This window comes from Equus quagga, chromosome 1 (genome assembly GCF_021613505.1).
Source record: "Equus quagga isolate Etosha38 chromosome 1, UCLA_HA_Equagga_1.0, whole genome shotgun sequence".
NCBI classification, from domain to species: domain Eukaryota; kingdom Metazoa; phylum Chordata; class Mammalia; order Perissodactyla; family Equidae; genus Equus; species Equus quagga.
Window position 1 is genome coordinate 18390404 of NC_060267.1, and position 24107 is coordinate 18414510.

At 44.6% G+C, this 24107-nt stretch overlaps 1 protein-coding gene across 5 annotated transcripts in view; it reads left to right on the forward strand.

The window, feature by feature from the left end:
* The first annotated feature begins 6807 nt into the window (after positions 1 to 6807).
* FMNL3 (formin like 3) overlaps positions 6808 to 24107 on the forward strand; it is a 52508-nt gene continuing 35208 nt past the window's right edge. For 2 of the 5 annotated variants that reach the window (XM_046643572.1, XM_046643597.1), the window contains exon 1: positions 6808 to 7206. In XM_046643572.1, coding sequence (XP_046499528.1) covers positions 7081 to 7206 — 126 coding nt within the window. In that variant the 5' untranslated portion in view covers positions 6808 to 7080. The remainder of the gene's footprint in view (positions 7207 to 24107) is intronic. The other 3 variants (XM_046643562.1, XM_046643590.1, XM_046643581.1) reach the window with 2 other exon arrangements.

Below are 24107 nucleotides of genomic sequence, written 5' to 3' on the forward strand. Positions count from 1 at the left end.
AATATCTAGGAGTAGAATGACTGGATCATATGGTAGGTGTATGTTTAACTTTTTAAGAAACTGCCAAACTATTTTCCAAAGTGGTTGTACCATTTTACACTCCCACCAGCAGTATATAAAAGTTCCGGTTTCTCCACATTCTCACCAACACTCAGATCAGACTTTTTAATTTTAGATGTGTAGTGGTATCTCACTGTGGTTTTAATTTGCATTTCCCTAATGACTAATGATGTTGACTATCTTCATGTGCTTATTTATCATCCATACATATTCTTTGGTGAATGATCTGCTCAAATCTTTTGTCTATTTTTTTAATTGGGCTGTTTGTTTTCTTATTATTGATTTTTGAGCTATTTATACATTCTGGATACGAGTCCTATGTCAGATATGTCATTTCTAATCTTTTCTCCTAGTTTGTGGCTTGTTTTTAATTCTCTTAACATTGCCTTTCAAGGAGCATTAGTTTTAAACTTTGATGAAGTCCAATATATCAATATGTTCTTTTATGGCTGTGCTTTTGGAATTACAACTAAGAAATTTTGCCTCACCCAGGTCACAGAAAAGGGCAAATTGTTCCCTGAAGGAGCAGATTAAAGGCACCAAGACCAGAGATGAACCCAGCCATCAGGGTGGGCACTGGAGGAGGAGGAAGAGACCCCATTGCAGATGATAAGGCATCTGGTGGATTTTCAGACAAGCATAGTGGTCGATATGGTTAATTAGCACTCAGCATATATTCCCATCTCCTTCCAGCATGTTCTCCTATACTGCACAGGCTGAAAAACTAAGGATTATGTTTCTAAGAATACCTTGCAGCCAGTCAGACGTACTTGGGTGAGATTTAGAAGGCAGAAGTGAGAAAAAGGCTGTTGTATTGCTACTTTGGCTATTTCTCCTTGCAAGCAAGGTCATGGAGGTGTGATATATTTCTATAGCAGTGATTCAGTGATGTCTCTAGCATTGCAAATATTGAGAGGTGGTTGCATCAGAGTGTAGCAGCAGCAATGTTCTGATCATAGCTTCCAGGACCCTGGATCACAGTTGTAGCCACTTATTCTTAACTCCGGTCATTACTGGAGACTTCCAGTTACCCCACCCTCCCTGACTGTGGCAGAGGTAGCAGTTTCTCTGGTAGAGTGTGTCTACCATGTTCTGGAGGTCATTCATGGTTCCTTGAGACTTTCTGATTGATTTTTGTAAGCACCTATGTCCTTGTGTCCTTACAATACTGGGAGGGGTTTTTGTTTCTTGCATAGAACCCTGAGTGATACAAGCAGATAGATTGTATCTGGGAGGAATGATAAAGAATAAAAGGACTCTTATTGTGTGGGAAGAATGTGACAATGTATGAAGTCACTCATCTGTTCAATGAGCAGGTAACAGACATGAAGTGGGTGCTATTGCTAGATACTACGAATATCTATCTGCCCTGAAGGAGTTTACACAATCTGATGATTCATAATGTGATGCTATGTGCTCACAGACATGTTCTCAATCAAACCTAGAGAAGTCATGAAAGAGGTGACCTGTAAGTTTGGTTTTAGTAGATGAGTAGGAATTAGTCAGCAAAGAAGAAGGGAAGAACATTCTATCTGTAATAGGGCAAATTATTAAGAAAAAATTTTAAATATCTGTGTTCACATTCCCCCCCCCACCACACACACACATCTTCCCAGGAAAGAGGAGATGTATGTTTCTAAAGACAGTAGAGGAGGGGGCTACGGATAATGTAGAAGCTTCTTGGGTGGGGAGGGCACAGGTGGAGGCAGGAGGTTGAAAGTGTTTTGAGTTAGGAGGTGGAAGCAATTGACCTGAGAGCTTCTGGGCTTCACTAGAGACTAAGGGTAAGGCATCCTTGACCTGACCTCAATTGTTCAGTCTCCTTTACACCCTCACTTCTCACAAGGGAATCAGAACGGCATGGGATTCTGAGTCCAAGGCAGGTTCAGTGTCACGGTCACCACTTACTAGCTATATGCCCTTGGACATATTATTTACCTCCTTTTAGTCTGTTTACTCATCTGTATAATGAGGATAATGCTAATATTTTACTTTTACAGTGTTGTAAAGGTCAAATCAGATAATGAATGTGAGAAAAATATTATAAATGATAAATCACTGTAAAAAATATTATTCACAATTATCTAATAGTAAGTAAGTCTTTTTGATTCTATCTCAGGTATATCTGTTGTAGACTGAATTGTGTCCTCCCCAAATTCATATGTTGAGGCCCAAACCCCCAATGTGACTGTATTTGGTGATAGGGCCTTCAAGGAGGTAATTAAAGTTAAAGGAGGTCATAAAGATGGGGCCCTAATCTGATAGGACTGTTGTCCTTATAAGAAGAGGAAGAGACAGTAGAGCCCTCTCTCTCTCTGCATGTGTACAGAGGAAAGGTCATGTGAGGGCACAGTGAGAAGGTGGCCATCTACGACAGGAAGAGAAGTCTCACTAGAGAGCAACCCTGATGACACCTTGATCTTGGACTTCTAGCCTCCAGGACTGTGAGAAAATAAATTTCTGTTGTTTAAGACACCCAGTCTGTGGTATTTATTATGGCAGCCCTTGCAGACTGATGTAATCTTTCCCCCTAACTTTATTTCTCCTCATCACCCCCTGCCTTGATTTGGTTCTGGCCCTTATCTTTTCTATACCATCTCTGCATACCTTTCTGTATTCTCAAAGGCTGCTAAAGGAATCTTTCCAAAGAGCATCCTTAAAAACTGTCCAGGACACAAAACTATCTACAGCATAAAGGGCAAACTCCTCAGCTGAGAGGCAGACTCCTCTTGAACTTGATTCAACTTGCCTTTCTAGCTTTGTCTCCCATCCTCCCACCACATGCCCTATGCTTCAGCCTCACTGAACTTCTTACTGTTGCTCAGAAATTCCATGCTCTTTCACAGTTCTCCATTTTTGCCTGTACTGTTCCTCCTTCCTGAAATGTCTGTTCCCCTTCCTGATCACCCCTACTTCCATCACCTTCTCATCACACTGTCTCACTTTTTCTTCTGGCACATCTATTGATCCTTCTCAAGTGTCATCTACTCCCTGAAGCCTTCCTTTACAGCTCGCTCCTCAGTTCTCTCGGCAACACTTCGTCCACTCCTCTGTTACAAGACTTATCAACTGTTTTGTAAACATTATTTTGAGAGTCTTTTCTACTAGATTGTGAGCACCTGAAAGAAAGAAAGATTTTATTCATCATTGAACTTTCCTTTGTACTTGAAACAAAGGAGGTACTCGATACATATGTCTTAAATAAACAAACAAAAAAGCACACAGTCTAGACAAGAGATACACAAAAAAATTAAACAACAAAAGGCAGTAGAGGAACCACAAGTTATGTATCTGAGTATCCTCCGCATGGTGCCTTGCATGTAATAGACTATCAGTAAATGTTGTTGAAGTAAGTTCCAAATGAAAAGTAGAGAAAATGAGAGTCATGATCATTTAAATCTGGGAGAATTCCAGGATGGGATTTAAAAGCTGGTACTCACCAATATAACACCAACGATCCTATCTGGTGCCTTCAAACTTGGAACATACTCCGCCTCTGCTCTATCTTACCTCCCATGCCCCAAACTGGAGCTCTTTTGAAGTTGAGGAGGTTCTCTTAGTCATCTTTGTATCTTACATTCTTTATCTGCTGGTATCTAGCCACAAGATGCTTTGCACGTGATAGGCATCCAATAAATGTTGTTGCATTTTGTTAAAAACTAAAAATCATGCTGAGCCTGGGTAGGATTTGAATAGGCCGTGTAGAAGAAAGTAGAAATCCAGATCAGGGACACAGGAGAAGTGACTTCATTTCCTATTGCTGCTCTAACAAATTACCACAAACTTAAAACAACACAGATTTATTATCTTACAGTTCTAGAGGTTAGAAGTCTGAAAATAGATCTTACAGGGCTAAACGTCAAGTGTTAGCAGGACCGTGTTCCTTCTAGAGCCTCTAGGGGACAATCTATTTCCTTGCCTTTTCCAGTTTTTAGAGGCTTCTGCATTCTTTGGCTTGTGGCCCTGCATCACTCCAACCTCTGCTTCTGCTGTTACATCTTCTCTTATTCTGACCCTCTGTCTCCCTCTTATAAGGACCCTTGTGATTACATTGGGCCCACCCAGATAATTCAGGATAATCTTCCTATCTCAAGATCCTTAACTTAATCACATCTGCAAAGCCCCTTTGCCATGCAAAATAACATATTCACAGGTTCTGGGGATTAGGATGTGGGTACTTTGGGGAGCCATTTTTCTGTCTATCACATGGAGCAAAGCTGAAGACATAAGAATGCACAACTACTGTTTGGAGATGGACCTTTCCAGCTGAAGCAAAGTGTTCATGAAATACCAAAGCCAAGCAAGACAGGAAAAGTAGATTGAAGATGCATTTGAAGATGATACAGATCAAGGAATATCAGATTCAGTTTTGGCTTTATCCTGTATAAAGTAAGAAAGCTTTAAAGGTAGATAAGCAGAAAGTTAACAATGAAAGTAGTATCTAGCAGATTCCAGAACACCCTAGAGTATGTAAATCTGGTGGTCAAGCAAAACCAAAAATAAAAGATTTGGGACCAAGAGACCACACAAGGGTGAATACACTGCTGTTTACTGTCTTATCAAGTCTCTTCTTTCTACTAGATGTTCTTTGAGCATCTGCAATAAATGACTAATGAATTGTTTACCCTCTTGAATATTCAATTTTTTTTCTAGTAGAAGTCTGCAGTCATGTTATAACTTCTCTGCCCTAGAAGAATCTGCTACAGCAGTTGGGACAGTGTGTGTTTGGGGTGGGGTGGGGGGAAGGAAAAGAGGGCTAAAATGTGAGTTGACTGATTTGTCCAACTGATTGGAAGAGGCTGAGCTTCTCAGGAGAGAGTTTCAATGGTCTGGAAAGACAGGGACTCCTCTTTTTGGTTGTAAACAATAGAAACTCCACTCACACTGACTTACAAAAAAGTAGAATTTACCAGATTTAAACAGCACAGATACGCTGATGAGTTCCAAATTGATATTGCCAGCCTGGATCTCCAGTGTCATATATATCCAATTGCCTAGTAGCTACCTCTACTTGGATGTCCAATCAGCAAATCAAACTCAACAAGTCCCAGATCCTGTTCCTGATCTTCCCTTTCTGGCTCTCTCTCACCAAATCTACTCCTCCCACAATCTTCTTCCATTTCAGTTCATGAAAACTCCACCCTCCAAGCTGCTCAGGTCAAATACTTTGGAGTTATCTTTCATTCACCCTCGACATTCAAACTGTCAAGCAATTTGTATTGGCTCTACTTTCAAATCCATCAAGATTCTGACCATTTCTTTTACCTGTACAGCTACTACTCTGCTCTAAACAACCATCATCTCTCACCTGTATTATTGTCATAGCCTCCTAACTTGTCTCTCTGCCCATGCCTCTATTCAGGTTGTTTTCAATGCAAGAGCCAGAATGATCCTTTAAAATGCATTAGATCATGTCATGTCACTCCACTCAAAATCCTCCAAAGGCTACTTATCCTACTTAGAGAAAAGCCAAAGTCCTTACAATAGCCTACAATGCCCTGCACAGTGGCTTCTTGTTACCCTTCTGACCTCATCTTTTAGTACTCTCTTCCTTGCCCGTTGCATTCTAGTCACACTGGCCTCCTTGCTGTTCCTCTAACACATTAGGCATAGTATGCACTTGCTGTTCCCTCTGTCAGGATCATTCTTCCCCCAGATATCTACATGGCTTACTCCTTCACTTTCTTCAGATCTTTATCCAAACATTATCTTATTAGTGAGGGCTTCTCTGATTGTCCTATTTAAAATTTTAACCTCCTTCCCACCTCTATCCCCTTTCAGATTTATTTTTATTAACACTGATCACTAACATCTGTACATTTTACTTATTTAGTTTATTGTCTACCTCTTTACCTACCCAGAATGTAAATTCCAAGAGGGCAAGTTGTGCGCCTTTTCATCCATCCACAGATGTATCTTCAATACTTAAAACAGTATCTGACATATAATCAGCTTTTCAGTAAATATTTGTTGAATAAACGAATGAAAAGTCAAGGTGATAATCTCAAACATGGTTGGATTCCGGCTCTCAGCATGTTGCTAGAACTCCATCTCTATCTCGTTGCTTTGCTTTCCTCTGAATTGGCTTCATTTTCAAGCAGGCTTTAGGTGTGATGGGTGATGGTATGATGAACACCAGCAGCTCCAGATTTATTCTAACAATTCAGCAGCCCTAATGGAAAGAGAGTGTCTCTTTCCTGATTGTTCCAGTGAAAGCCTTAGAAATGAGTCATACTCTGGACCTAGGTCAAGCGTCAATCCCTAAAACAGTCTCTGAAGGTAGAGCAAGAAAATGCGGTGACTGGTCAGTCCTGGGTCATGCGGCCCCCTGGAATGCTGGTGAAGTTCAGCTCTACGTGGACTGAGAGCAAGAGAGTAGTCGTTCCCTGAAAGGAAATGGGGTGCTGTGACTCGAAGCCAGGTCCATTTCCCGGGTGTCCAAGCGCACACCTCACACCCTCAGCAGCCACGGTAGTTAGATGCCCACCGGGTCCGCCAGGGCGCGCCAAGCGCCAGGCGCTAGGCCGCCGGGGGGCGGGAGGCACTGTGATTGGCAGGCGTGGCCGTCAATCCGGAGCAGGCGGGGGCGCGGCGGGCCGCCCGGGAGGCCTCTGGCGGAAGGCGGGGCCTGCATGAATGGGGCGCGCGGCGCGCGGGCTGCAGTCGGCGCTCGCGGGGGAAGCCTGAGTCCGGGCTGGAGTGGGTGGGAGGAAGCGAGGTCGGGGGGGGGGGGGGGGGAAGAGGGCGGGGGGGGGGGAGGGGCAGCGCCGGGGCGGCGCGCCGAGCGCGGCGAGGCGGCGGGTGTGAGCGAGAGCTGTGGCCGCCGTGCGGGTCGTTTCGTGCCGCTGTCCCCTGCGCCGCCGCCTGTGGGACCCCGAGGAGCCCCCCGCGCCCCGCCTGGGCCGAGGAGTCGGGACTAGGGGAGCGGGCTCTGAGGGAGGAGCCGGATCCCAGAGGCCGAGCCCAAGGCCCCCGGGCGTGGAGGTGGGGGGCTGAGGCCCCCGAGGGGGCCCCGCCGCGATGGGCAACCTGGAGAGCGCTGAGGGGGGCCCGGGCGAGCCGCCCTCCGTCTCGCTGCTGCCGCCGCCCGGCAAGATGCCGATGCCTGAGCCCTGTGAGCTGGAAGAGAGGTTCGCCCTGGTGCTGGTGAGAGCTGAGCCCAGTCCCCTCCCCCTCCTGCCGCCCCCCAGGTCCCAGCGCCCCAGGTGGGACTTTGCCCGGGTTCTCCGGTCCCGCTCACCCCTTTACTCAGAGACCCCGACAGACCTCGGCCCCCAGTGCCTCCCCGGGAACCTCTGAGCAGCCCCGACAGCCCGGTCGGGGTCCTCTCGACCGACGCCTCAACCGCTGGACACTTGGGAGGAGGGGTCCCCAGGCCGGGACCGCCCCGGGATCCAGCCTTCTTCTTCCTCTCTCCGCCTTCTGCTGCCCTTCTCACTTATCCCCATTTCCCCGGCAAGTCTCCCCGGGTCCCTAGAATTCTCATTCCTAAGCCTCTGGCTGGTGCGGGGGAATTCAGAGGCTCAGGGCCGGCCCACTCCTCAGCCTAAGTCAGGGTTCTCTAAGTGGGGAGACCGCCTCTCATGTTAACATGGAGGCTTTCCAGGGAGTGGGTCCCACTCCTAGCCCGGACCAGATGTTTGGGAGAGAGAAGAGGGAATGGGGAGGGGGCTGGCAGCTCTTGAAGAGGGTGGAATAAAGAGTGATGCCATTCTACAGTACTTATTTTCAGAACAGCCTGCAGGCATCCTGCAAAGTTATAGTGGAATTGCCTAAAAGGGCTGAACATGTGGATAAACCATTTCTCTAGTGTATTTTTCCAATTGAAACAATACACAAACCATCCCTCCTGCTTTTTTCCCCCCGCTTTTTATGTTAAGTCCTAGGGGCTGGTTTGTGTTCTTTGCCTGTGCTTCTTTTTAGTCTTTCTGTAGGTTCCCAAATGATCTGTGTAGATGAGTTTTTAGAACTGACTTTGGGATTCTCCTTTGGTGTGAGAATTGGACATTGATGTCAGTGGCTCTGTGGATAGAGAGGATCTGGGCTGGTATCGCTGGGATGGAGCCAGAGAATTATGTTGGACCTAAAGATGAAGTTTTAGAGTAAGAAAGTGAACTAGGTGATGGAACATTTGCTAACAGAGGTAAATCTTTGAGAAACTTGGGGAAATAGTTTCCAGTTCCTTAAAGAACTCTCTAAGAGTCAGTGTTAAGGCTGCTGTTATTGATGGGATGGCCTGAAGGGCCACCTTTGCCTTTACCATGAGGAGGGATAAGTTGTGGACTTAGCAGCCTTATTGGATTTCATCTACTGTGGAATAGGGAGATTAGATCTGTTGGCATCAGTGGAGCTGTCTAGAGATCCTGGCCTCTTTCGTGGTGGAGAGTCTGACATCGGCCCCCTGGTGTCATAGCCAGATCTGAGAGGGTCCATGGGATTCCAAGGGGGAAGCAGTGTTACTGGCACCTCTCTGCCCACCAGCTCTGTGAAGGGCCACAGGGATCTGGGCCACACATCCTGTGGCCCTCTGCGTTTCCCTCAGCCTCCTCAGGGGGATGGGGTGAGTCAGTGATTACGAATGTGCTGTGGCCAACTCTGAGGCTGAGGAGGAAAGCCTGGGACTTGGTGCCCTGGAGAACAAGAGCTCAACTGTTGGGGAAAAGAGTGGGAGGGAATCTGCACTCCAGTGGGGATGTGAAAACCCCCATCGAGTTGGCTTGAGGTGGCTACAGAAATTGGACAGAGATGGTCTGAGGTGGACTGGGTAGGGGGCTGCCTTAGCTAGGGCTTGCCAGCCCGTTTGTTGTGAGAGCTCAGAACCAGAGTTGATCATGTCCTCGTCAGAGCTTGGTTGACAAGTTTGTTTAGTTGGCAAAATGGTGGCTTAATAGTCACAAAATGCACATGGTGTCCTGATTACTAGCCAAGCACCCAGAGAGCCTAGGTCAAGCTGGGGACCAGACCACCCACTTGCAAGTTTTCTTTTCTGTATAAAGTTTTGATTTGTTTCCTCGTGGCTTTTGTTTTGGTCTTGTGTCTGTGTGCCTGAGCTGCTGCTGATGGTGGGGTTGGAACAGGGCAGGCCAGGGCTAGTTAGCCATCTTAGGGGAGGAGGGGATTCTACCTCAGTTGTCCAACACAGGGAAATCAGGCTTTCATGGGCACTTGAGTTCTTCTCTGGGGGCTCCTAAAGATCCCTCTTTCCTCTGCTCCTGAAACATGACCTTCCTACTGTCCTTTGGGAACAGTACTAGCTGTTGGATGTTTGACCCTGGAACAGGCTCAGGTGTATTTCCTGAACAGTCAGGAGAAGCACAGTGTAGTAGAAAAAGCAAGGGTTCTGTCTTGGCAATTGTCTTAACCTCTCTGAGCCTAGATTTCCTCATCTGTAAAATGGGGCTAATAATTCCCATCCTGGTGGGATTTTGAGAATTAGGTGAGCCATGTATGTAAGGTGCCTCTCACCCAGTAGGTACTCAATATAGACTTTCTTCTTTTCTTGATTGTGTAAAAGAGTCAGATGAGTTGCTCCTTTTTCACTATTTTCTTTCCCAGATTGTCAGCTTCTCTGTGATTGGTTTGGTTTATGAAAAAGCTATTTGGGGGTTTGTTGAGCTGATATGCTAGTGTCCTGGTTAAGCACATGGACTTTCAAGTCAGTGTGGGCTCGAATACTGGCTCCTCCATGTCGCCAATTAGAAAAGTGTTTGACCTCCAGCAAGTTACTTTGAGTCCCAGTTTCCTCTTATAAATGGGGATGATAATAGTATTTGCCACATGAGGTTGTTGTGTGAATTTAATGAAACTAGAAGTCAAGTACTTAGCAGAGTCTGGCATCTGCTATGTACTCAGTAAATGGTAGCTTTTAAATTTGTAGCTCTCAGCAGTGACTCAGATCTGAGATCAGTTGTATTCCCAAAAAGGGATTTTCGGTTGAGAAATCTAGTGAAACCCATTACCCCATTCTGTATAGCCAGTCTCAGGATATGCCTGCTGCTGTCAGATGGAGGGCTTCCCCAATGCCAGTGTGTCTATGGAAACCCCCCTGAAAAGCACCCTGGCTGGGGAAGTTGTATCATTGCTGAGTCAAGACCACAGGCTCCCAGCTTTCTGGTACAGACACATGATCTGACCCATAGCCTGTCAGCCGAGGTTGGAGAACTCAAAGTCTGAAGCCATGAGGTTATCTGTGCAGGACATTGATGCCAAGAGTCCTAACCCAGCCCAGTGCCCTAATCCAGGGCTTCCTTATTGGTGTGCTGGGATATTGATCCCCTCATCCCTGGGGGCAGCTAAGGTCCCAGATCAGTCCCCTCTGGCTGGGATTAGCTTCCACCATTTATCCTGTGTCCTGTACAAATATAGGTGTGCCCTGATATGAAAATAGTTGTGAAGCTGCTGTATTAGGCTATTTTCTTGGGATCCTTCTTTTCCTCCCCTGTGTGAGCAGCAGTCCCTATTCTATTGAGTATCGAGAAGTTTAGGGATGGGCAGTTATTGGAGGTCCTCTTTATTACTGCCAGAATGAGAGCCAATCTCTGTTCTGATGAAGCCCTTGTCTGTGTTTTGGTCCCAACTAGACTTCTACCTGCACTTAGTTGCTCAGAAGCTAGTATTCTGGCCAGTACTGGTGTTTCCTTAGAGAGGGGAGGCAGAGGGCTTTGATGGCTTTGAAAGGATAGCTATCTGCTTTTGCTGTGTTTGTACCCTGATTTTTCTCTTTGCTGACTTATTACAGACTTGAAACGGAGTCTAAAGGTTTTGACACCAGAAAAAGCCCTGGATATCCCTTGGGAGGAGGCTCTCAGGGCCTGAGGGTGGGTTGTGTGACAGGCTGTCCCTGCCGTGGCTCTGCCTTTCGCATTTCCCTAGTGATGACTGATGACTTGGGGTTTTGCTGTAAGTGTAGCCCTGATGTGGGAGCTAAGCTGCCCTGGGTGCTAGTTGTCTAAGAGGCTTTGAGTGGTCTCCTTTGATGCAGAAAGGGGCTGGGAAAAACTTGGACTAAATATCAAGTTCCAAATCGCCATGGTGGAAATTTTATTCCCAGCCCTGGGGATTGTGGTGAATTAGTTCAGGCTGGAATAGGACTTGGGGGAGGGAAAGGGCCCTTGACAGCAGCTGGTCAGAGGAACCCCCCTTGTTCAGAGATCCCACTGAGAAGACCCTAGGCCACAGAGAGGAGCCTCATAACTTGACCTTCCCGTATGACCCTCCCTTAGACTTGCAGAAGTATGTGTGTGTTGCGGGAGGATGGGACCAATGGAGTGGACTCCTTGTCATTTGGGAATGTTTTCATTGCTTAGAGGGAGATTCAGGGTTTTTTTGTTTTTTCTCTTGAAATAATACTCACTCTCTAAAAAAAAGCATGGGCAATTTAGAAAGAAGAAAAGATTGAAAATTTAGATTGAAGAAAAACATCCATATTTTCTCTAGTTCCTGTACCAAATGGAGCCAGTGTGTTTTATAACCTTTCATATTTTTTTCTCTGCTTAGGGTTTTGTACAGTGTTGTGATATTGGTGTGTATATATATATATATACATTGGTGTGTATATATATATATACAAATATATATATATATATTTATCCAGTTTGGCTTTTTTTGGCTGTTGTTATTTCATTAGTTTTCCCAGGCTGGTCATTGTAAACACTTTGAAATGCTTGTACAATGGTCCGTCAAGTGAATGTGCCGTTGTTTACTTAGCTGTCCCTCTATTGTTGGGCACTCAGGTTGTTTGCTTCTGTGTGCCATCATAAACAATGTCATGATGAACATCTTGTTGTACAAAGCCTTTTCAATAGTTAGAGTTTTCCTTAGAACAGAAACTCAAAATTGAACTTGCTAGGCTGTAGGATATAATGTTTTTAAGGTCCTACATACGTATTTCCAAATGGTTTTTTAAAAAAGAGATTAATGCATGTGAGTATCCTCAAAGGGAGCGAAGAGGGTTGAGAATAGCTTCTTTTCTCCTGATTATGAAAATAATAACGTTTATTAGGCAAACTTGGAAGTTAAAAATATAAAAAGCATAAAATATGTAGAAAAGTATAGAGAAGAGAATTAAAATCACCTATAATCTCACCATCCACTATTAACATTTTGATGTACTTACATATATTTAACAGAGTCATACTGTGCATATTGTTTTGTAAACTGATTTTTATTTTACTATTTTAAGCATTTTCTCATTCGTTTAAATATTCTACAGTATCATGATTTCATAGCTGCATACTACTCCGTAATATAGTATTTTATTAGTACCTTGTATTTCTCTCTCTCTTTTTTGGTACTATAAATAACACTGCAATGAATATCCTGTGCATAAATATTTGTGTGCATTTCTGATTATTTCCTTAGGATAAATTACTAGAATTAGAATTCTTGGGTCAAAGGGTATATACTTTTTAAAGGCCCTTAAGAAATATACCTTCTAAAAAAGTTGTACCAGTTGGCTTTTCCACTGGTAGTGTGAATGTCTCCTTTTCTCTAAAAGCTAACCATTACCAAATGGTTTAACTTTTTAAAAATCTTTGCCAGTTTAATTAGTGAGATATGGTATTGTGTTTTACTTTGCATTTCTTTCAACATTTCATCGTAAGTGTTTTGGCCATCTTTTGTTTGTGACCTTTGCTCTCTTTTGGATTTATTATATATACATATCTCTGTGTAATAAATAATATGTACATTTCCCACACTTTTCCATTATAGTTTTCTCATGTGAAAGAGAATATGTAAGATTAAAATAATAATAAAATGGACACCAGTATATCCACTGTGGAGTTCTTGGAATTGCTTTCTGCCCTTCATTTCTTCTCCCTGCTGTCTTATCTGGGATGAGAAAGCACTTTAGCTCAGGACTGATTGGGTCTGTTCCTGCAGCTGGGACAGTCCAGGTGGCAGCCACACTAGTGCTTCATAGTTTTGTCTGTGGGGAAACAACCGCTACAGCTGGTGAGAACAGGAACTGGTCGTGGTGGAAATAGCTAATCTTCAATGAAGTGAAAAAAGAAGCCAAGGTGGAAAGGAAATGAGACCACAGATCCTCCCCTGAGGTCGCCTGGGAAGGCTGGTCGGAGCCAGGGCCCCGGCTTTGTGGTCAAGACCAAAGTATCTGCCCCAGAACTGACTGTAGTGGGCCCAGGAGACAGCAGCGCTGGCTGCCTGAAGTCAGCATGTTATCTGGTCGACTAGGCTGGTCACCTCCATTCTGGGGGAACATTTCTCCCAAGTCTGAGCTGAGCTGAAGCAGTGCCAGGGAAAGGCCTGGGGTTCATTCCAGTTCGGAAATGCACTTCAGAGAAGAGGAAGGACCTTTTTCTTTGCAGATAAGAGAGGGTGCTGTCTCCACACAGCCCCCTCACCCCCTGCTCCTCACTGGGGTAGTTTAGGGCGCCCCCTTTGAATAGCACCAGATGAGAACTTAAGGGTTTTAAGACTATCGTCCCTGAAGAAGAGAAGTGGATTCCAGAATAGAGATGAACTGGGCAGCTGGAATTCCTGAGTTCCCATTTCCGGTCTCTCTTTTGCCTCCCTTGGCAGAGCCACATCTTTATACCTTGTTTTCCTTCCACATGGGAGAATGAGTCCCCCAAGAAAGATGTGTCAGGCTGGCTGTCTGTCCTTGAGATACTCTGGTTGTCTTTGCCTCCCACCCTCCTCTCTACTTCTCATCTTTCAGAATCCTCTTGCCCTTTCTGTCTTCCATCATCTCACAACAAAGTTGTGGGTTTGTAGTTTGTTGAATAGGGGAGGACTGGATAGGATTTTTTGGGAGCACTTTCCCCCTACTCCCAGTTTTACCAATATGCATACTCTTCTCAGTTTATAAAGTACTTTGAGGTCCTTGAAAGGTGTTCTAAATAATGTTCAGAACCACAAGGGGCTAGCAGAATTATTTATATGACAAATTTTGCCAGTGGAGGAAGGGTTTAGGCTGTTGTATACCCAGGATGTTCAGTTCTTGTCCTCATCTCTTCCCCTGTCCCCTCTTCATCTCTTTTACCACCTTTCTACCCTCACCCAGGGTTATTGCCAGGATTGGAGTTGGGCTGGTGCTCTTGCCTCTGGGTCTTTAAAAACATTAACAGGAAGCACGTGTATTCTTTTCCTCCCCTACTCGCTTTTTCTACTCAGATCTAGACTAGAGAATGTCATAGCCCTCCTCCAGTTGCTCAGCCCCTCTCTAGGTAAGAGCTGGGGATAAACCCGGCATTTGAGTATGTTAGGAGGTGGTTATCCTGTTTTAAGAACCACCTACAGCTTAGATCAAAGTTAGTTTCTGCTCATTTTTAACCAGCTTCCTTCCTGGGGAGCCAATCCCTAGATTTTCACAGTGTTTCCCATGAAAGCTTAAAAAAAATCTGGGTTCCCAGTGGAAGTACTTGGTTTCAGACTCTCTCTGGCTAGGGATGTTTTGGAAAAAAGGGCATCAGTTTTGGAATCAGAAGGCTTGGGTTCTGATCCAGCTTTATAGCCTCTTTTTTTTTTTTCCCCCAGCTGAATGACCTTGGGCAAAACCTATAACTTTTTTGAGCCAATTTCCTCCTTTATGAGATGGATGATAATACCTACCTTCCAGGGTTTCAGGGATGTTTAAAGTAGACAAAACCATGAAAATACTTTGCAATCTATAAAGGTTCTACAAATAAATGTTTGTGGCCACATGCATAACCTACACCACCACCTCCATCCCCATAAATGGAAGTGATTTTCAACTGGGGAGGTAATGTCTCAGGGGAGAGTTTTTGGAAACAAGTGAGGATATTTTGGTTATCACACTGACTGGGTGATGCTACTAGCTCTTAGTGCTGGAGAGCTGGGGATGTTAACCATCCTACAGGGTTTGGGTCAGCCCTACACAATAAAAAAGATCCTGACCGCAAGGCTGATAGCACCTCTGCTGAGAATTATTGTCTACTGATCTGTGCCTCTGATCTCCTGTGTCCCAGTTGGGGATGAAGCTTCAAGGGCAGTGAAAGTGAAGGTGGAGCCATAGTTTTTGGTGCTTTCTTGCTTTTCCCATTTCCTATCATACGTTCAGGCAAGAGCTGGACCTCTTTTTATTACCTCTTTGTAGGTTTAAGGCCTGATTCCCTCTGTACTGTGGGCTGTCACCTAAAACTTACCAAGGACCAGTTTGGGGTATACATACATCACTGCTGATCATTACCTACGCACAGTTAGCTCCTCAAGCCAGGGCAAGTTCTTTTAGGTTGGGAATATGTTTGAGAGATCTTTCAACAGTGCTTCTGAATCTTCTGGGTAGCAGACCCTTTTGAAAATCTGGTTAAACCTGTGACCCTAATTCTCCTTCCCTCCATGCATACATGCGCACACATAGTATTTTGGGGGTTTAAAGTCCATTCTTGGATCAGCTAGGAAATCGCTGGTTTTGAGCCTAGAGGAATGGGAAGGGAGAGCTGGGTGAGGAGAAGTTACTGCAGGAGCTCCTTGATACAAACAGTACTCTTGATATTTTGTAAGGAGAAGGAGCCCTGGTTATCAGTTCAGATAAAATGGTGCCTCTGTTGGTGATTCCAGAAAAGAAAGCTTGTTGAAACTTGGCTGACTCCCATTGAGAGGGAGATATCCTGGCCTTTGGACATTTTGATTTAACTTTGATTAAGGACACTTTGCGGTGGGTTCTGCCCCTTTGAGCTAGAACCTCAACCTCCAAGAACATTCAGGTAGGGATGACAGGATGTACTTTGACAAGCCAGGGGAACCACTGGCATCCTTCCCGTGAGGCCCAAAGGTTAGGTCATATCCTGTGTTTGGAGGTACTACCTGCCTAAAGCCACAACTCCGCCCCACCACAGGCCTAAGGTCTCGGGAATATCCAGGCAGCTGGCTTCCCAGGGTGTGTCTGAGAGGGGACTGTGAACATCCAGTCTCGAGCAGTTACTGCTATGCTTAAATCTTCCTGCTTTCTACCTTAAAGAAAGAAAGAAAAAAAAAAAGACCTATACTTTTTGTGAGTGCTCAGAATATTTCATACTAAAATTTTTGAAGAAAAATTTGGATCTTTTGAGTGTCTTATTTGTTATCAAAAAGTTTTTTTCAGGGGGCTGGCCCCGTGGCCAAATGGTTAAGTTTGTGCGCTCCGCTGCAGGTGGCCCAGTGTTTCATTGGTTCGAATCCTGGGCGCAGACATGGCACCACTCATCAAGCCACGCTGAGGCAGCATCCCACATGCCACAACTAGAAGGACCCATAACGAAGAATATACAACTCTGTACTGGGGGGCTTTGGGAAGAAAAAGGAAAAAAATAAAATCTTTAAAAGAAAGAAAGTTTTTTTCAGGATAAGGTTAAAAATGTTGTTTTTTTCTGGGTGGAGTTTCCCATCTGATCCTTATAGGAATGGCTCTGTTTCTGGTCTCCACCAAATGCCTGGATATAACTTGTGTAGGTTAAGGAAAGAGAATTCACCTTTGTTGGGTATATGCCATGTGCTTTTATGTGTATTATCTCATTAAACTTGACAATAACTCTGTAAGACAGTTATTTCACTTCTATTTTACAGGTGATAAAACCGGGGCTCAGAGGGGCTAACTAACGTGGAGAAGGTCTCAGCTTAAATGTCACTTACTTAGAGAGGCCTTAAGCAAAAATTTCCATTTAGATTTTTTGTTCATTCTAAAAGGACTGCTGGAAATAGAACTTCTAAAAGATGCTTAATTCTTGATTATATATATATAGGTTTAAAAATGTATAGAAAAATTTCTAGAAGGATACAAATAAAACTAATAACAATGGTTACCTCTAGGATGCAGGGCAGGAATCATAATGGGAACAGGAGAGTCAAAAGGAATTCAGCTTTATACCATGTGCTATTTTTTACAAGAATGTAATTATGTGTTAGTTATATAACTAAAAGTTAAAGAAAAGAAAAAAATTCTAACCTCACTAGAAATTAAGGAAATGGACATTTAAATGAGACACTTTTTATAGTAATCATCTGGGCAGAATTTTGAAGATTGACAGTGTTCATGGTTGTCTTTAGTGGTATGTTAATACACTATTAATGGTAGGGTAATTTGGTACAGACATTTTAGAAGGCATTTTATAGGCTCTATGAATTTCAAATGTGCATACCCTTTAACTTGGCCATTTCACTTCCAGAAACTAACCTACAGAACTATTTACAAATGTGTGTGAAAGTACATAGAAGAGATTCTCAGGGCTGCATTGTTTAACAGTGAAAACCTGGGAATAACTTGATTGTCTGTTTCCTTCCCAAATCTATTTCTCTTCCATTCATCTGGTTATTCAAGGCAAATAAATAATGGAAGTTATCCTTAATTTTTCCTTCTCTCTTCCCAGTACCCAATCTATCAGCAAGCCCTGCAGATTCCATCTCCAAAAATATGTCTGACATCTACGCATTCTCTCTATCTCTACTGCTACTGCCTTAGTCCAAGCCAGTCTCAGTTCTCACTTGTGTTATGTCCAACCAACTAGCCTCCCAACTTCCTCTACTGCCCCTTCCTCCATCCTCCCATCCATTCTCAACATAGCAGCCAAATTTAAAATATAAGTCAAATAGCATCATTCTTCTGGCTAAAACTCCTGGCCTTGGCCCTTAAGATTGCATTATTTGGCTCCTGCTAACTTCTAACCTTACTTACCCTCCTGATTACCAAACTCCACATTAGCCTTCTTTCAGCTCAGGACAAGCTCCTTTCTGTCACAGGGCCTTTACACAAGCCTTTTCCTCTCCTGGAATACGCTTTCCCTGGATCTTCGAGTGGCTCAATCCAGCTTATACTCAAGGTTTCAGTTTTTAAAATGCCACCTGTCAGAGAGGCCTCCCTCACTTATTATTCTCTATCTTAGCATCCTACTCATTTATTTTGCATTATTTTCTATTTTGAATTTGTTTGATTACTTGCTTATTATCTGTCTTCCCAGACTGTTGACTCCCTAAGTGTGGGGAGTCTATGTATGCTTACCACTGTACAGCCAAATACCTGGAACGGGGGAGGCACTCAGTAAACGTCTGTGGCTGATGGGGGTCTCCAAGATCTGTGTGTGTGTGTATCTATAAATATAATCATTTTAAAAGGCAATTAAAGGAAGACTATCTATAATGCTTTATAAGGCCATATATGTTTGTATACAAATGTATAGAAAAAAGACCTGGAAGAGTCAATACCAAGCTGTTAACTGTGGCGACCGATGGAGGGAAATGGATCGGATTAGGGGCTGGACAGTGACTCATTTTTTCTTCTATAAGGTTTTGAGTTGGTTGAATTTTTTTACAATCTGTACCCATGTATTTCTCTCTCCTTTAAGGGAAAAAGGAATCAAAATAGAGGCGGAGGACTCAACTTTTATTGCAAAAAAGAAAGCTCCTCTCACTTTCTGCACTGAGCCGAAAGAACAGAGCAAGAGGGAGAAAGGACATCAGTGGGGTCAGCAACTGACCACGGCCCATTCCCTGCCCTGTGCCGAGCCCGGCATTAGTTTTCGTAGTAGAAAGAATCCTAAGAGATGCTCTTCTGCCCTGAGGCTGTATTTTAAATTCTTAAATGTAGGCAGTCTTGGTCCCCTAGACGTAGCCAGGTTGTATATTTTTAGCCTCTTTCATTTCCAGGCCAGTGGAAGCTGCACCTTCAGCCTTAGCAGAGCTGTAGCAGGTGAAGTCAGCAAAGAGAATAAACATGAGCTCTGGGCCTCAGTGCAGCTCAGCTTCTCAAGGTGAGGGCAGTTCAGCAGCCCTGACCCCTGTGGAAGCTGAGTTCTCTAGATTCTTGTCTCCCAGACACAATAGCTAATCACTTTAATAGCTAACATTAATTGAGTGCCAGTGGTATGCCAGGTACAATGCAAAGCTTTTATGCATATTATCTCATTTAATCATCACAACTCTGTGAAGTAGTTACTATTATCTCCATTTTATAGATGAGGAAACAGAGGGTTAGGTTAAATAGCTCACCTAGGTTCACACAGTCAGCAGGCGGTGAAGTCAGGATTTGAATCTAAGCAGTCTGACTCCAAAGCCCACGTCCTTAACTGTAGTCTCCTTCTCTTTCCAGGGCCAGCCCCCCTTGACTTCAGTACTGCTTTGAAGGGAATTGTGTGGATTACAGCAGAATATAGGGAAGTTCCAGAACAAGTCTTCTTTTGCTAAGAGGTGTGATAGGAAGATTTGGGGTCTGGAGTCAGCCAGACTTGGGCTTGAATTCCAACTATCCCACTAGAACACTTGCTATTCAACAAGTATTTATTTATTTGTTTTTTGACTTACTGTGTGCTGGTGATACCACTGGGTCTACAGTGGTGAAAAAACAAATATCACCTCTGCGTTCACGGAGTTTAGAGGGCTCGACAGATCTTAAACAAATAAATATTTAATTGCCAATTATGCTAAGTTCTTGGGAGGCAAAGAACAGGTTGTTAGGAGAGAGCATAACCAAGGCCTCTAAAGGAAGGCCAGAGATGTCTCACAGAGACACAGAGACATTCACAGAGAGTCTGTGAGAGACTTTCTGCTTTCATTTCATTTTCCTTCCTTTCTTGATTTCTTAAGGAAATATGTCTTAGATGCCTGCTGTTTACAGAGGACTTTCCTGAGTGCTTTGGAGAATACCAAAGAAATAGAAGACAATGCACTCTAAGTTAGAGAGACAAAATATATATTTAGAACTGTACTTTGAACAACTAGAGAATTAAAACAAGTGTGTGTGCTCTGTCTGTGAGGCTCTCTTTGCCTCGTTGTTTTATCTATAACACGGAGATACTATTTGTTTTGCCCAATCACATGTTTGTGTGGAGACCAGATGAAGATTGTGAGATGATGAGGGCCACACAGCTACAAGCTCAGAAGGATTGGAGAGTTATGGAAGGACCAGCAAGCCGTAGGAGTGCTGATCAGCCAGTGCTCTAAGGAGGACACGGACTTTAAGTCAGGTCTTGAAGGTGACAGATGTTGATCAGGATGGAAGAGGCTGCTGTAGGCCAGAGCAGTAGGCGAGGGGATTAACGAGGAAGAATAAGCCAGCTGTGTGAGGGGCAGCCTGGAGCCCTGCCTGCTGGGATAGAGGATCCTAGCTGTAGGAGGTGAGGTGAGCTCGGATCAGGATGCGTGGTCAGTTCACAGAGTTTTGTCTGAAGAGCCCCTGGTTGTTAGAAAGGGCTTTGGAGGCCTTCCTGCTCAGCCTTTCAACCGGGAATAGAGATTAGTTGGTAAGTGGTTCCTGGCCGTTCATGGGTTTGCTTGTTAAGTTGAATGATTGAAATATATGAGAAATAAATGCTCAATCCTTATAGGTTAGAGAATCAGAATAATTTTGTTTAAGTAAAACTAGATGGAAGATGATCCCACCTGTCACCCCTGAACTGCAAAAGTCCAAAAATGTAGAAGCTTCCCTTTCTAGTCACCAAGTTTTGGGCTAATCCTTTCCTTTGTCAAATCTATCTTGCCTTCCTTTAGGGTGAAATGTTGTCTTGTACTAAATAATTTTTATTATTAACAATGCCTTGTTCATGGTAGGTGCTCAATAAATGCATCTCATTGCATAGTAAGTGTCCAATGTTTGTGAGCTACTTACTACCTGCTAGTGTTTTCGTGCACACTGTATTGGGGTGGGGGGGTTATGGGGTGCAGGAGGATAGCACCCTCTCCCAGCTAGTCACCCAGGCCAGACACCTGGGAGTCACCCTAGGCTGCTACTTACTCCTCTCACCTTCTCTCCATATGTACTGCCGCTGCTGTGGTAGTCCTCATCTCTTTCCTGTTCTGTTGTAATAGACTCCTTGGTGGTCTCTCTACTCCAGTCTTGCAAACCCGCTCACCCGGATCCATCTTCATAGCCACCTGTAAAGATCTAGGGGAAGGGTTTTCTAGGAAGAGAGAACAACCTGTGCAAACCTTGGGGTAGGGAAGAACTTTCCACATTTGAGGAACTAAAGGAATGCCAGATTGATTGACAAGGATGCTTAACAGAGGTCAGAGAAGGCAGAACAGAGGTGAGCAGGGCCCAGGTTACGGGGACCTTGTCGGCCTTCGTAAGGAGTTTGGATATTAGTTGTAGTACCTGATCTGTTTTATAAGGTTAAGAGTTCACTGTGGCTGCTGTGTGGAGAGCCGTGGAATCTGGCTTCCTTCTGGGCAGCATGTTGGCCTGAGTGAGACCGGGCTCCTCGCTCGACCCTGTCCTGCAGAGCAATCGTGCCCTCTGCCCTTTCAGGTTTGACTGGTGCTCAGTCCTCGCTCCTGCACCCATCCTCAGGCCGGATAGGGCAGTGCCTCTGCTAGGCTGCCCCAGTGTTTGGCGTGCCTACCGGTGGCCTGAGCCTATAATTTGGTGGGTTGGCTGGTTACAAAAATAAAAAGTGCGACCTATAACTAAAGCTGAGTGGATTCAGTAAAGAGGGAGCTTTTAATTTGCAGAGGTCCTGGGCTGTATTTAACTGGAGGAGAAGTGTGTCTCCTCCCTAGGCGCTGCTCCATTTTCTCCCTTTAGTACCTGCTCTGGGGTGGGTTAGGGTTTGTGGGCCTGGGGGTGAGCTGTGAGGGACTTTAGGGAGATATTTGGAAGGGACGTTAGGGTCCAACAATAGGTTTGATGGGGCTTCTGGGAAGCAGGAATTATTCAGTCTTGCTTTTCATGTAGCCCATCAGGATGCAAGTAGAGTTTTAAAAATGTTTGTGTGATCACTTGTTTATTCATTCAACAGAAATTTAGTGAGTGTTTACTCTGTATTTTAGCCATAAGCAATACGACAGTGAACAAAAGAGCCAGACCTGCCCCATAGAGTTCACTTGTTGGGGGGAACCATAAACAAATATACAGGTATATAATGTTAGCTAGGGTAAGTGCCATGAGAGAAAGAAAGTAAGGGGATAGAGTAATGGAGACGATATTTTAGATAAGGTGGCAAGGCAATTTTTGGGATTGAGGTACAAGAGAAGAGTGAAATAGGGAAGGGCAACTTTCCTTGGACTCTGGATCCCAGCTCTCCAGCGTGTCTCCGAAGAGGAGGCTCCCTATGGCCGCACAGCCAGTCTGGGCAGGGGTCAGATCAGTGGGTCCTCTGGGGGCCCTGCTGGTTCCTCGCCCCAGGTGGGCCCCAGTCAGAGCCTGTGGTTGCCTCTTCCCGGCTCCACTTGTCAGAACTGTCTGCAGGGCTGGGCAGGGTGCTGATTAACTGTAAGTAGATCCTTGTCTTTCTAGGGCTCCTCAAACCTGGTTCTCTCAAGATTTCCTGAAGTCACTCTGGGTGTTCTTGGCTGGAGGAGGAATAAGAGTCCTGGCCTGAGAAGCTATAGGGAAAGCTGAGATTCCTGCTACCTGTGACCATGTGCTCAGCCAGGCCTATTGCAAGAGCTCTGGGGCTTAGTGGATTTGGATTTGAATCCTGACTCTGCCATTTATTAGCTCTATGACCTTGGGCCAGTGCCTTAACCTCCTCAAGCCTCAGTTTCTTTATCTGTATAATCAGGATAAAAATCCTTGGCTTCTGGGGATTTTGTGAGAATAAATAACATATGTAAATGGTCTAGGACAGTGTCTGGCATAGTGGCTGCTCAAAAAATTTTAAGTAGAAATATTATTCTAAGACCACTACCCTCTTGAAGTCAGAGAGCTTGTATTAAGGAGCCTAATGAGAATATTCAAGAAATATGAATTATTGTTGATGGGGAGAGACTAGTTCTATGTACCTCATAGTTTAAAATCACTGACCTGCCCACCACACATTAGTCACCTTGCTTCCCTACTGGATGATGTTGGCCTTGTCATGACCTCTCCATAGGCTTTAGGACCTCCAGGAACTGGCATAGCTCTTGGTCTGCCCTTTAGCACGTTTTATCTCTGGTATAGCCATGGAAGGATTAGACTTTAAGAGCCCTCTGGACTGGGGTATTTACCAAAGCTGGAACAGCCAGCGTAGGCCTGCTGAGCTCCAGACCTATGCTAATGGGACCGTATTGAACTCTGGGGTGGTGAGCGCCACTGTTGTGTGGGCTCATTTGCAGACTGGGGATCACACACTCCTCTCCCCTCAAGGTTAGCCTTAGAGTGAGGCCCAGACCGTGTTCTAGAATGGGTGGATAAGAGAGAGTTCACTGAGAAAGAGCATCTTTGTTTGAACCTTCTCTGTCCAGCGTGTGCTTGGGCTCCTTACTTTGGACAGACTTCTTGTTTGTGGTTGTGGTTATTTTGTTTTTACTTGCCACTCAGCAGAATCAGCATCACACAAGCACTCATTATCCTCAGGCCCTTGGCAGTCAGGGTACTTGGTGAATCCTGCTCCCTTGTGAAGTGCTCACGTCTGCAGATTATTTTCTGATGCATCTGGCATGAGTTCCAGATTGATGGTCCAATAGCAGCTATTAATTGCTCCCTTTGGGTTTGGCTAATTACTGCTGGCATCGTGGGTGACTAAGGAATTAAGAATCTCTTGTGCATTTATGGGGCAACAGGGCCTGGTGAGCTCCCAAAGCATTTATCTGTCATTTCTCCAGAATATCCTCGTTAAAAGTTGTGAGTATAACCTTAAGAGTTGAGGGGCAGCCAGCAAGACAGTATTTGGTGGCATTTGACTTCTCAATTGATTCCCTCCAAGAATTGTAAAGAAGTCATCTCGTACTTGTTGCCTACAGATGCCCAAAGAAATGTCAAGATGATGCCATAACATTATAAAAACCCTACCACCTGCTTCTGATTATCTTGGAGGCAAGAGGGCAGAGAGCTTACTCCGGCCTTGTTCTATGGCAAGGCAGGTAAAGATTTACATCAGTATCTGGAGGGCCTCTGAGGCTGTGAACTGAGAATGGTTAAGGTGTCATCTTCCCTGCCTGGAGACAGGGAGAGAGAGGGACACGACACCAGCCCTCAGACTTGCCGAGTGCAGCCTGGTGTTCATTCACTCAGCAAGCATTTATTGAGCACTTAGAATTGTGTTAAGTGCCAGAGAAATAAAGATGACTAAGACAGTGTCTGCCCCCAGGAGTGCAGTCTGGAGGGAGAGACAAACACATTAAACATGTAATTGCAACATACAGCTTGGGAAGTGCAATGGTGTAGGTACGCAGGA